The sequence below is a fragment of the Anolis carolinensis genome, chromosome 4 (genome assembly GCF_035594765.1).
Source record: "Anolis carolinensis isolate JA03-04 chromosome 4, rAnoCar3.1.pri, whole genome shotgun sequence".
Taxonomy (NCBI): Eukaryota; Metazoa; Chordata; class Lepidosauria; order Squamata; family Dactyloidae; genus Anolis; species Anolis carolinensis.
Genome location: NC_085844.1, coordinates 63,463,837 through 63,477,586, shown reverse-complemented (window position 1 = coordinate 63,477,586; position 13,750 = coordinate 63,463,837). Strand labels below are relative to the sequence as shown.

At 36.6% G+C, this 13,750-nt stretch overlaps 1 protein-coding gene across 3 annotated transcripts in view; it reads right to left on the bottom strand.

Annotated features, from left to right (window-relative positions):
* cep192 (centrosomal protein 192) overlaps positions 1–13,750 on the bottom strand; it is a 59,060-nt gene that overhangs the window by 8,933 nt on the left and 36,377 nt on the right. For all 3 annotated transcript variants that reach the window (XM_008108711.3, XM_008108713.3, XM_008108712.3), the window contains exons 29-39: positions 12,664–12,779; positions 12,408–12,584; positions 11,033–11,123; positions 9,622–9,786; positions 8,957–9,217; positions 7,669–7,775; positions 6,181–6,290; positions 4,443–4,584; positions 3,537–3,706; positions 1,599–1,722; positions 131–236 (exon numbers count right to left, since the gene is read on the bottom strand). In XM_008108711.3, coding sequence (XP_008106918.2) covers positions 131–236; positions 1,599–1,722; positions 3,537–3,706; positions 4,443–4,584; positions 6,181–6,290; positions 7,669–7,775; positions 8,957–9,217; positions 9,622–9,786; positions 11,033–11,123; positions 12,408–12,584; positions 12,664–12,779 — 1,569 coding nt within the window. The remainder of the gene's footprint in view (positions 1–130; positions 237–1,598; positions 1,723–3,536; positions 3,707–4,442; positions 4,585–6,180; positions 6,291–7,668; positions 7,776–8,956; positions 9,218–9,621; positions 9,787–11,032; positions 11,124–12,407; positions 12,585–12,663; positions 12,780–13,750) is intronic.

Genomic DNA, 13,750 nt, shown 5'->3' with positions numbered 1-13,750 from the left:
GGTTCACAGGTATAGGGACCACCGCCCTTGAGTAGCACTGCCCTAAAGGGCCTGAATGCCTGACCTACAGCAGAGAATTAGATTTTCAAATCAATATTTTCACAGATATACATTTATCTAAGACACTTACCTTTTGTCCACCATCACAGTGTATATAAATAAGACCACTCCATGGGAATATGGATTTATTTTCTGCGAGTGAAGGGTTTGGACTCACGTGAATTGAAATGCTGCTTCTATAAATAAAATTCATTATTAAGTTCAACTGTAAACAAGCATACATCAGTCACTTTTACTCTGGAATGTTCCAGATGATCTGAATCATCTCCCTTCAGTCCCAGCCAACATGACCAGCCTTTAGGAATTCTGGAAGTTCAAGTTAAAACAATATTTAGATTTGGAAAGGCTGACTTATACAGTAGAGTCTCACTTATCCAATATAAACGGGCTGGCAAAACGTTGGATAAGCGAATATGTTGGATAATAAGGAGGGATTAAGGAAAAGCCTATTAAACATCAAATTAGGTTATGGTTTTATAAATTAAGGAACAAAAAATGTTATACAACAAATTTGACAGAAAAAGTAGTTCAATACGCAGTAACGCTATGTAGTAATTACTGTATTTACGAATTTAGCACCAAAATATCACGATGTATTGAAAACATTGACTACAAAAATGCGTTGGATAATCCAGAACATTGGATAAGTGAGTGTTGGATAAGTGAGACTCTACTGTATCTACAGTCATTTTAAAATGCAAATGAAACTAAGAGTTTAGCAATGTTCCTAAAATTCTATTACCAAAACTGCTTACTGTATTTCTGGATCCTGAATACACAGAATACGGCATTTTAGCACACTATTAATTTGAGATCTGTCAGCCATTTGAGGCCATCTGTCAGGGGTGCTTTGATTGTGCTTTTCCTTCATGGCAGGGGGTTGGACTAGGTGCCCCCTGCGATCTCTTCCAACTCTGTTATTCTATGATTCCATGAGAAGTAAATTTCAAGCCTAACCCATTCACAGGACTGGTTACATATAACAAGTCAACATACTGATGAATGCAGCTCTCATATATTTGTACTGCACTTAATTTTTTACATCTGGTATATAATATTATCAAAATTCAAGCATCAGGTTGAATGTCACTTTCTCTCCCTGCTATATGTGATTTTTTTTTGACAGACTATATGTGCAGATGTGCCTATCATACGACTATAGTATCTTTTACAACAGAAAAAATAGTATCCATCTGTGCTGTAAATACTGACATCATGTCTAAAATAAAACTTCTTGGATGATGTTAAATAAATAATAAACAAATACATTTAATTTTTATGCTACTCAGAAGCTACACAATTGCTATGGGCAGTCTAAATATTCTTGCAATCATGGCGATAACTAAAGTTTTTAGCAACCAAAAAGTATTCCTATGCTACATAGACAACTCTCATAATATCATGAAATTATATGATTTAAAATTTGGTCCTATCTATGTATTCAGAATTAAGTCTAATTGAGTTCAATAGGATTTGTTGCCAGGTGGGACATCTATCAAACAATGTTTTATAAGTTAATGAATAACAGATGTACTTACCTTGGTTCAATATTTCCATGTTGAGGTGTTACAGTAAGGCAGTGAGCAGGCCATGACAGCTCAAATTTCAGTGGTCTGCTTGAGTTGTTAATTATTTGTGCATATTTAGTAACTGTTGTTCCATCTTTGAAAATAGGAATTGAATAAATTCTCAGTTATTTCTTACAATATTTGCATTAAAGACATTAGTATTTTATGCATAATATTAGCAACTACATCTACTAAACATACCATATTTATTTGAGTGATGCTCATCTTTTTCGGCTAAATTACATTGCCAAAATTGAAATGCGCATTAGATTGGATGGCTTGTTATCCGTGCACAGAAACTCACTCGTGTGAAAAGGCCCAGAGGTACAGAGACCCCTGGAGGTTGGACAAGAAGGCAAAGAGGCTGTTCCCGGTGATGGCAACAGCCTCAGGGCTCTGTGGTGCCTGGAGAAGCCCCCAAATGGAGACCTAGTTGTTCCTGCCACTGAGTTACAGATCCTGCCTCCTGGGCAGCCCTTGGGCTCTCTTGCCTCCACCCAGGCTCAGTCTCATGGGGTTTCCCATCCCACCCATTCACAAGAACTTCCCCTTGGTTTTGAGGGTCTTAAGAATGAGGCCTGTTGGGAATCATACGAGGCTGACAAGTTCACTGGCCTTAGCCTGACGGAGGGACATGGCTTTGCAATTAGCCTCATTCATGCTGCCTACTTCCCTAACATACTAGTCCTGCACTGTTGGATGCATTATATTTGAGGGAAAATTCATATTTTGCAATGTGCACTAGACTTGTGCAATTTGGTATCTTAATTTTGTTGGGTACCCAGATCCATTTTCCGGGAGCCTCCCGAAACGGCTAATGGGAAAATCTGCTTTTGGCTAGGCAATCGAAAGATTCAGGAAGATCCGGCCCATTGGTGGGAATGGGGAAGTTATGAGGCTCCCCTTTCTGTTCCTGGGATCCTTTCTTCCTTTCAAGGGAGTCTGGGTTTGAGCAACAAGGCTAAGAACGTAGGCTTCCTGGGCTCCATTTCTTTCCTCCATTCGAGGGAGCATGGGTTTGAGGAATGGGGTTAAGGAAGCATGCACAGTGTGCTCCCAAATAGAAGGGAAGAAGCCATGTCCGGGAGCCACATGGGCCGTTTTGGGCGAAAAAAAAACATGGCGGCTGAACCCTTACCATTACGGCCATCCAAACAAGCCAAACATGTTGGATTAGCTGAAAGGAACCGACCAATCTGTGCACAAGCCTAATGTGCACCTTCAAATTTCAGGTGTACATTACATTCAGTAGCACATTATACTCGAGTAATATGGGTATAAGAAAACTGGTTAACTTCCATGTGCAAATAAGGGTTCCTGCTACAGGGAATAAATAAACACATGCCACTACCATACACAGTTTCTATTTCTTGTGAAAAGAAAAAGTAATACAGGATCATCAGACTGTCAGGAACACACCTGACAATGTAAAATCCTAAATTTAACAACAAACATCCAGGCGTAAAATTCTGAAACCATTCCTACTACTGAAAAATCACTTAATTCCACAATGTATGCATCATGATTCATTTTCAAAAGAACTGAATCTACAATCAATTACACTATGCAACACAATTTTTGTTCCTGGGTTATAAATGTCATTTCTTAATTACTTTGTTTTTGCAAGACAGCCAGCAGAACGTTTTGCTATAGTTTTTCAATGAATATCTCATAGAGTCTCAATCAATTCAACATAGTTTGTGGCAGCCGCAAAAATGAAGTTTCTGGAGTATAACAACTACTTTCAAAGTAAGAATCGCACAATTAAACAGAAAATAACAGTTTCAAGCCAGGAACAGTTCTTTTTTCAAATTTTGTTACATAGTGTTTTCTCTCATTCTAATGAATTCATTTAAACAACCAAAAGGGACAAAAGCAACGAGCACTAAAATGCTTGAAGTTACTTACTCTGAGAAGGAGCTGTTAGAATTATAAATTCAGACTGAAGAGTCCAAGTGTCCTGAGAAACAAGTTGGTTTTCATTTGGATTATGGGCAGTTGAAGACAATGGACAACCATGAGGTCCTTTAACAGGCAATACATCCAAAGTCATACTATTTTTTTCAGGAGTATCAAGTCTATAAAACAATTTAAGTAGTGAATGAATACCATACTGGGAAGGAAGACCAGGGAAAACAGAATTTAAAATTATGTAATATAAACAGCCTATATGTTAGGAGTTTAATGCTACAAACAATGGAACAAATCCGAGTCATGTCCTTAAATCTGCGTTTCCTCCAGCATTACTTGGCCCTTATGATAATAGATTCAGAGTTTCAATTTGTATTTAACCATCAACTGAAATAGACACATTGGGAACCTACCATGTATACTAGCCAAGAAAAAGGAGGCATCCAAGAAAATTTTAATCCCAATTGCTGTCCAGGCACCCCAAGAGATCACTTGATATTTTCCTATTGGATATTTCCTATTGGATCCCTAACCTTTTCTCAATTCATTCCCAAGCTGAGAAAAGGGGAGAGCTCAAAAAGATCACTGAAAAGGAAAAATGTCAGAAATGCTTTGAAAGAGGCAGAGGAAAGGAGGAAAAGATGGGAGGAAAAAGCAACAAGGAGTTAAGAAAACAAATCAAAGGAATGTAAAAGAGGTACATTCCTGGGCACAAGGGGAAAGCAGTGAGTAGGAATTAGGAATCCAATAGGAACAACTTTCTAAACGAATATGGGATGTCTTGCCAGTGACTGGAATGAACCCTTTCTTGGTTGGCCTCTTCCCTGCTGCCTGAATACTTCACCAGTATAAAGGAACTTTTTGCCAATATAACAGCAATATGAAGATCAAATGAGGCATTACCTTTCCAGTGTTGCAGGATGTGCTGAAGATGGCTTGACATCACAAGCTTTCATTTTGGAGGCATTAACCACAGAAAGAGTAATCCGTCGCATATTGGTGAAAAAACACTGAAGATCATTTGAATGTTGTGGAAGATCATACACTAGGGGAAGACATTTACATTAAAGCTGGATTATCAAGACAGATAAGGCTATTTCAAACTGAAATATCCACTGTGCATTGGTCTGTAATTGATGAGCAATCACATGGATTACACTGGCTAACACATATTTTGGTGCCTCAAATGTTACACCTGTTTCTGGGTATATTTGACCTGCTGATTCCAAAAATGGCACCAGTTTCCCCCTATCAGCTCTAGTTTCTGAGACACAAAACACATGCCATATTCCAGTCCATCTGCTCACCCTTAGAAAATCATGATAACTGTATCTAAGAAACTAGAGTTGATGTGGTCCATCCAATACAATTTTCTGAACCAGAAACAGACCTAAAAAAACAACACACCAGGGGGAAACATTGGTGCAAGTTTTGATTACACCAATCTGGAATGCATTCTCAGGTTTTTCCAGGCACACAACAGACTTAGGATCCAACCAAATGTTGAATCACATTCTCTGAAGGCACAACTGGCCATTTTTGAGCCAGATATAGGGGTAAGGTTAGAGGTATATAACAAGTAAAGAGGCACAACTATAGCCGGCTTCATAACAACTTTATGTTAAGACTTGCAGCAATAAATGGCCATGGAAAAAGCTGCAAGAAGTAGAGTATTTATTACAGATATACTCAACACTTTATTTTCTTCTATATATCCCACTGAAGTGACTCAGGTATTGGCAATACAAAGGGCATGGATGCTCTATAATTGTGTTACAAAAATCTGAATGATTTCTGTAGAACAATTATATGATTAAGGCAGATACACACTTCTAGGAGTGGAACTCAGTATTTGCAAAAGTGTGTGCCAATGATCGTATCACTGCTTCACAAACATTTGACAACTGTATATAAATTCCAGTTTTATTTGAAAACTTAATATGCATTGTTTCATTCAAAGTTTGACAGTAATGTTAAAATTTATTATCTTAATGCACCACGCATGTGTAGAGAATTACTTTTACTTTTATGCAATTTAAAACCAGCTCTCATCCTGTCTTGACAGTACTCTTAACAACTGTTTGAATTTCTGATGCAAGGAAATACTACCATTAACACCCATCATAGCAATTACAGTTCTTTTTAAATTCTCCATAGGCTAAGGGAATAACTGCTCGGTAGTTTTAAATATAACTGACTTTTTAAAAAGCTCACTGGTGGCCTTATCAAAGTTAATCTATGGAGCAATTTACACACACACTATCTATTGTTAACATCAGTTGATTTTATATAAATGTTGAAGCTTACAGAAAAGAAATGTCAAAAAATACAATTGGAAATTAGATCAAATTCAACTGTCTGATGGCATTAAGTTTAGTTTAAATTCAAATGAATGAAAAATCTTGTTAGCATGTGTGAAATTGTGATATGTAAAGGGAGAAAAGAGAAAAGTTCTGGATAGGGCAGAAACTGCAGTAGCAGTAGTACCTATAATTAGGTTACAAACAGAACATTATGGTTTTTATGAATGGTAAATATATCGCTTAGAATAAATATAGAAATTTGAACTGCCATATCTCAAACTTGCACAAATCAGATGTATAAATTATTGAAAAACCTTTATTCACGTAAGTAAACGTACCTTCTGTCACCAGCTCTTGCCCAGGGAATTCTTCATCAAACTTCACATTTATGGCTGGATTATTGGCAGGGAGTATTTTTTGCACCTGTGCTACACCATGCTGTATAGAACTGAGCAGACAATTTTAAGAAGTAGATTTTAAGGTTTCATTAATCTTATGAAAAATTCCATAAAGATGCTCGAATTTTCAGTAAACAACATGTGTTTTAGTGAATCCAGTTACTTAAGAGCATTTTGCTAATCAAGCCATCCCCCATTATCAAAGTGTAATGCTAGCTATTTAGTAAACTTCAATCTGACATTACTTGATGCAACAAGGGAGAAAGTCGTTTTCTCATTCTTCCCTTCACAAATGCTATCTCCACTTTTAACTCAGATGTCCAGCATGCAGGTGAAATATCTGTGTGTTTCTTGCTCTGTGGGTATACAAAAGATTCTCAGTGGGAAGAATCTGACTTTAATGGCCTCCTGGAAAACACCCAACTACTTCTGAATCACCTGCACATGCAGGAAATTTCAGGAAGGGAGAAAGAGCATGTGGCCACTACATGACTTCAGTTCGACTAAGAATGCAACTTTTTTCACAGCTCATGATTATGCAGGCTTCAGAGCTTCTATTTTTAAATTAGGAACCATCTAATACTTCAAATGCAGTATTAGAGAGCTAATTATAGATATTTTCAATATCTTTGTAGGCAATCTTTTGTCAACCTTTTTATCCTTGAGGAATCCTTGAAATAAGTTTCACGTCTCTGGGAACTCTTGCATTAGAGTTATTAGATCTACAAGTCAAATATTGTGGGGAGTTTTCCAAACATCCTTTCACACTGACCTGTTAATAACCTCTTGCAGAACTTTAAGGCTCCATAAAACCCTAGCTGAGAAACCCTGTTATAGATCATGCACCAGAATAATTTACCCATATAAAATAACTGTTCATATCAGTGTAAACAACATGTCAATGATCTGAATATATCAGCTCAACAACATACTAGAAGAATCACAACAAACAATGTTGTATTTTAAAATTTATACACCCTTGAATTGGGGGATTCCTCTGTTAACACTAGACAAATTAACTATGTACACAAAATTTAGTTTTCTATTAGTATTTAAGAACTGTACATGATCTGATCAATAGTCTATACAGTTCAGCATTCTGTTCCCACAAGGGGCAACTCACACCCTAACAGTCTATGGAAAATCTATAGTACAAGAGCTTCCCCCTTCTTCTTTGCCATACAACAGTTCTCTAACAACCAGATAGCCACTGATGCCCTTCTCCTCCCCTGGTGTAACTTTCTTATAAAAGTATCCATTGATAAAAAATAACAATCTTAGAGCAAACCCTATTATTTAACTGTATACAAAAGCTTAACAAATGTCCTGTTTTCTCCCAATCAGTTTTCCCAACACCATGCATATTCTGATTCCTATGATTAAATTAAAAGGTCAACAATGAACATGACTGACACAATTTCCCATTACCTGACGTATTGCTGTCTTGAAATTTCATCCCCATAGAAAACACAAATTGTAGCCAATACAGGTGATATATTGTGTTCTTCAGGAGAAGTGTATGTTACTGTAACTTTCTAGGGGAAACAGACATATGTTTGTGTTAAGTTTGTTCTCCAATAAGTGCTGCTATCTTTGAATTATACCATACTTCTTCAATTGCAAGAGGCCATCAATTGTAAGACACACAATCATTTCAGCACCACCAACAATGAAAATCCATAGATACACTTGTGATCCTAATATGTACCTCATTTTTAGAGATATTTACAGTGTTCCCTCACTTATCGCTGGGGTTAGGTTCCAGGACCACCCGCAATAAGTGAAAATCTGTCAAGTAGTGACACCATATTTATTTTAATGTTTATATGTTATTTTAATAGTTATACACTATTTTTAGTCTTTATCAACCAATCGTGTGTTGATAAATCGCCTCCTTCTCCTCCCGTTGCCACTTGGGCTCCTTTTCTCTCCCTTTGGCTTCTCCTTCCTCCCTTCCTTAGGCTGTAAATTGTAATTTTTTATTATTTATAATACTTTTATTTATAAGAGTTTATTGAAAAACCGCAAAACAGCGAATCCGCAAAAAGTGAACCACAAAGTAGTGAGGGAACACTGTATATACAGTAGAGTCTCACGTATCCAACATAAACATGCAGGCAGAATGTTAGAGAAGTGAAAATGTTGGATAATAAGGAGGGATTAAAGAAAAGCCTATTAAACGGCAAATTACGTTATGATTTTACAAATTAAGCACCAAAACAGCATGTTTTACAACAAATCGACAGAAAAAGCAATTCAATACACAATAAAGTTATGTAGTAATTACTGTATTTACGAATTTAGCACCAAAACATCACAATTTATTGAAAACATTGACTACAAAAACATTGACTACTAAAAAATTGACTAGAAATAAAGAGAATTGCACAAAATGAACTTGCAGTAGCAACATTGTCGGAAATTAAATCCGTAAAAAGTTCAATTCTTGCTGCCTAGAGAAAAACCGCTGTGGATCCGGGCAAAAGGCAGACTGCGTTGAATAATCCAGAATGTTGGATAAGCAAATGTTGGATAAGTGAGACTCTACTGTAGGTTAAAAGTGAATTGAAGAAATACAGTCAAATTGTTAGATGCTGAGCAAAGCTATACAACAGATTTTGAAAAAGTTAACAGCTTACATATTTTACAGAGCATGTATAACTCTGTTTCACACCAATTTAAAGGCAAGCATGTGACAATGTTTTTCCACATCTACCTGTTGCAATCCTTCCTTCAGGATAAACTTGTCTGGAAAAATGTTCATCACTTTTGGATCCATAGCATTTCTCTCACCAAAGTTCTTAAAACACAGTCCTTTCACATAGGCAGCACGATGCCCTGTGTTTTGTATAGTGAAAGAAGTCTGGCATGTTTTACCAGGTGACAGTTCTTGCAGTCCCAATATGTATCTGTTGCCATATTTTTTAACATCTTCTAATCTCACATTGCTTTTCCCTCCATATCCATACAGTGGTATCTGAAAAGAAATCACAGGAATTATAGAACCTGATTCACATATTTCCTTTTCCCAAGAACAATATAGAATAAAAGCAGAGGAACCTATATTAAAACTGTTTTCCAAAGAACATCACGAACATCCAATTCTCCCCTAGTCTCTAATTTAATTTAATTTGTTAGGTCACCTTTTTTGTTTCAAAAAAGGTAAATCCACATAACTATATTACCTGGGACCAGTTTATCTAAAAGACAATACAAATCTGACTGTTTGTTGACAGCAGCCACCAAAATTCATTGATCCAGCACTCAAAACTACTTTAAAACTGAATCCATCCCTCAAGCTGAAAAAGGTTTCCCACCAAATACATTTCACAAAATATTCTGTAAAACTGCACATTTGATCAGCCTAAAGAGACAACTTACAGTAAATTTGATTCCTGGATGAAATGGAAGGCCAAGCTGTTTCATTTCAATCTTTGCACACATGCAAGCTAATCGAGATGGTGTAAAGATTAGACAGACATTATAATCATGTTTTGGGAGTATCTTGATTTCGCAGCTTTTATAAATACGTTCTTCAAGTTTCAACTATGAGTATATAAGGGAAAAAAGCAGAGTAAAATTTAGTGAGTTGATCTGCCAGTTCCTAAAACTGTTCAAGCTATCATATTTTTTCCTTGGTTTTAGGGGGAAAAAAGGCCTCCAAGGTACAGCAAGGCAAATCACAAGATTCAATTTATAAACTCATGGAGGTTTTAAGACATCTGTGATTCAACCTCACAGTATTTTAAGTACAAAAATACAAGAAAAATACAAGAAAAATAAGGTCAATAAGAGTATCTGTGCCCCCCTCATCCTGTTTGTACCCAAGTATATCATGTATGAAATATCTAGGTTGGAAAACTGAATGAATGTAATTCAACAGAAACACTGCAGTTTGAAAGGTAGAGACTGTGACAGAAATGTTTAGAACCAGTAAACAAAACTAACATTCTCATTTAGATTATTAGCATCAGCCAAAGGAACACTGGCTTACTGAGTTCTAGTTGAAAATTGAATTAAAGTCAGAGTTAGGGTGTAAATGAAGTTCTAGAGATCAAAAAGACTTATTTCTAGGAACTTATGTATATGAACCAGTGTGGAGTTGTGGCTTGAGCACTGGACTATGACTGAGGGATAGGGTTTAAATTCTTGCTTAACCATAGACATCCACTGGGTGACTTTGGGCACATCATAGTCCCTTTGCCTCATAAGAAGGCAATGAATGGCAAATCCTTTCTGAACTAATCTTGCCAAGATAACCCTGTGCCTTAGTTCCAGTCATAAATCATAAATGACTTGAAGACACACAACTACCATGGAACCGAAGTCTCAGAAGACTCCAGCTACATTTGAAGTTTCACATAAAAAGTAGCCAGAATCTCGAACATACAGTAGAGTCTCACTTATCCAACATAAACGGGCCGGCAGAACGTTGGATAAGTGAAAATGTTGGATAATAAGGAGGGATGAAGGAAAAGCCTATTAAACATCAAATTACGTTATGATTTTACAAATTAAGCACCAAAACAGCATGTTTTACAACAAATCAACAGAAAAAGCAGTTCAATACATAGTAACATTATGTAGTAATTACCATATTTATGAATTTAGCACCAAAACATCACGATTTATTGAAAACGTTTGACTACAAAAACGCTAACTACTAAAGGACAGACAGTGTTGGATAATACAGGATGTTGGATAAGTGAAGGTTGGATAAGAGAGATTCTACTGTACCAACAGTCCATATCTGACTATGTTACAATTTCTTAAAACGCACTGCATTACTCACGTGAAAACAGTCTTGATCTTGACCCCTTATCAGCAATTGTAACTGCTGAGTAATAGATGAAGAGTCATTTCTTAGAACCAATTTCTGTTGACTGAAAATTGCAAGAGTGTTTAACATTATGTAGTAATTGGCTTCCATTTAGGAAGCAGGGATAAAACAGTTGCATATTTTCCAGGAATATGTCTAAAAATACTAAAGAACTACAGTATGAGTATTTTATTTTGAATCACCACTAGCCTTTTAAACTCTAGTTATTATAATTTAACACATTTTCAACAGCAAAATGTGTTTAAATCATAGGATTTAATATTTCAACCATTTATTCATAAGTTTGCCTGCTTCAAGGCCAAGCATACTGTAACTATATTACATGTTGAAAAATTAATGTTATTTCACGCTCCTGCTTGAGGCGAACTTTATTTCACTGACCAGATTTTGAGGAACATCTCTCCTTCATCTCATGAAATTAATTCCCTAAACTTTCCATGTTCCTGGGGCTATCTGGGTCAATGGAAAGTGCAGTGGTCCAGTTAAATGCATCTTATCTGTGTATTGCCAACAACTACATTTGCTATTGATTTTATGCATCTTTGCCTGAGAATAGATACTTTGGCAACTTCTACACAGAGCAGCATTCCATCCGTTAGATGTATCACACTGACTGCTTCAAGTGGATTGTTCTGAAGGAACAGTCACGTTCATAGAGCATACTCATTCTCTTTTCCTTTTCTTATACTTCTTTCCATAATTTAAATTAAAAGTTACTATTAAAAAACATAGTAGCTCTTTGTAAAGTATTTCCTATTACTCTTTGTATGGGTTTGGTTCTGATTTTTTTTAGGAATGGACAATTATGAACTACAGACAAGTCAGGAAATGTGTGAACAAAACCTTATCTAGTTCATGCAAAGGACCCAAAGCATATTCAATGTTTTGAAATAAGTAAATAAACCTTTTATTAAAAAAAGGAATGAACCCCAAAAAAGATTTTTATAGGTTTCATATGGTACAATACACAGTGCAGTGGTTCTTAAACTGTGGGTCCCCAGGTGTTTTGGCCTACAATTCCCAGAAATCTTAGCCAGTTTACCAGCTGTTAGGATTTCTGGGAGTGAAGACCAAAACATCTGGAGACCCACAGGTTAAGAACCACTGCTAGAGGGGGATTAGAATCACAGTGGCAGATACCTTTAATAAAGCCTGTGCATAATCAACTGTTAAAAAAACCAAAACAAAACCAAAGTATAGTAATGTCCTTGAGGTATCTTTTGCAGTACAACATTTAGGTTTTTCAAGACAGCATGTCAGCTAAATGAATCCTTGTTTCAGGTTGTTATAGCAGTAACAATAATATGTTGCTCAAAATGTCACTTACACTGTTCTTCCAAGATGAACACCTCCCCACGCTAGAAGTTCCTTGTTGGCGAGAATGGGGGTCACTTCTGTAGTGGGGCATTTCTGCACCAAAGCCTTTCTTTCTGGCATGGTCACGTCACCTTTGACTGTCACTTTGTACTCTGGCCCAGATGGCAACACCAATATTTCCACAACACTAAAGAAACAAGAGTTTAAACTTAGATATGCTCATAAAGAGAATCTCTGCTGGATTACTGGGAATTAGGTGATAGTACCTTTCTGCACTTTTGTAGTCCTTTGGAGAAAACTCAACTGTCACTTCTTTTTCTTCCCCAGGTATGAGAACAAGATCCTCTGGTTTAACAGAAATGCAGCTATCTGGTTGTACAGTCTAGAAAAAAAAAGTTAACAATTTTAATGTGTTATCAAATGATGCTCCAGTGACAGCTGAGACACGCAAAACCTTTCTTAGCTGATTTGGCATAGCATTTCATAGAGAAACTGCATTTGGTCTCAGACTCTTAATGTTTAATCAAATTAGATTATTCTGATTTTCTTTTAACACAGCTGCCTTTTCAGACAGTCTAGCACATATGTGTTATACTCAAGGCCTTTGATGTCATTTTATGTGACTCTTCAAATGCTGGACTACAACTCCTGTGTTTATCATTAGGCATAATGATTAGAGTGAATGGGAGTTGGGATACAGTAACATCTGGAAGGCAGGAGGTTGTTTTGTCAGGATAGTGGAGTTTGAATTTAGATACAAAGCTTGCAGATATGATGTCTGATGTTAAAATGTCCTTTAACCTTTCCCCAGCCTCAGAACATGTGCTGTTGGATTTGCCATTCCCATCATCCCCAGTCCACACGGCAGATAAGAAGTGATGGGAGTTGTTGTTCTATAATGTTTTGGGATCCAAATTTATAAAAACTAAATAACACTGATCACTATGCAAAAACATTATCGTTAGCCCTGTATATCCATGGATTTTGCATCCGTGGATTCACTGGCCCTTTGAAGATAATCATAAGGCCGATGTGGCTCTCAATGAAAATGAGTTTGACAACCCTGGTTTAAAAGCTCTGCTCCAGAATCTACAAGTAAAATAAAATGGCACTTTTAACTCAGTTCTATTGATTAAATTTGATCACACAACTTATTATACCATGAAACAGTTGTGAGAAAAGTTTTAATGAATCTAAAATGTGAGAAGTAAAGGTTGCTTACCTGTAACCATGTTTCTCCGAGTGGTCATCTGTGAAATTCACACATATGGTATTTCTCTGCGCCTGCGCAGTCAGTTCGGAATCTTCTAGAGCTCTAAGATACATTTTGGCGGAAGCCCCGCCCACTCCCCA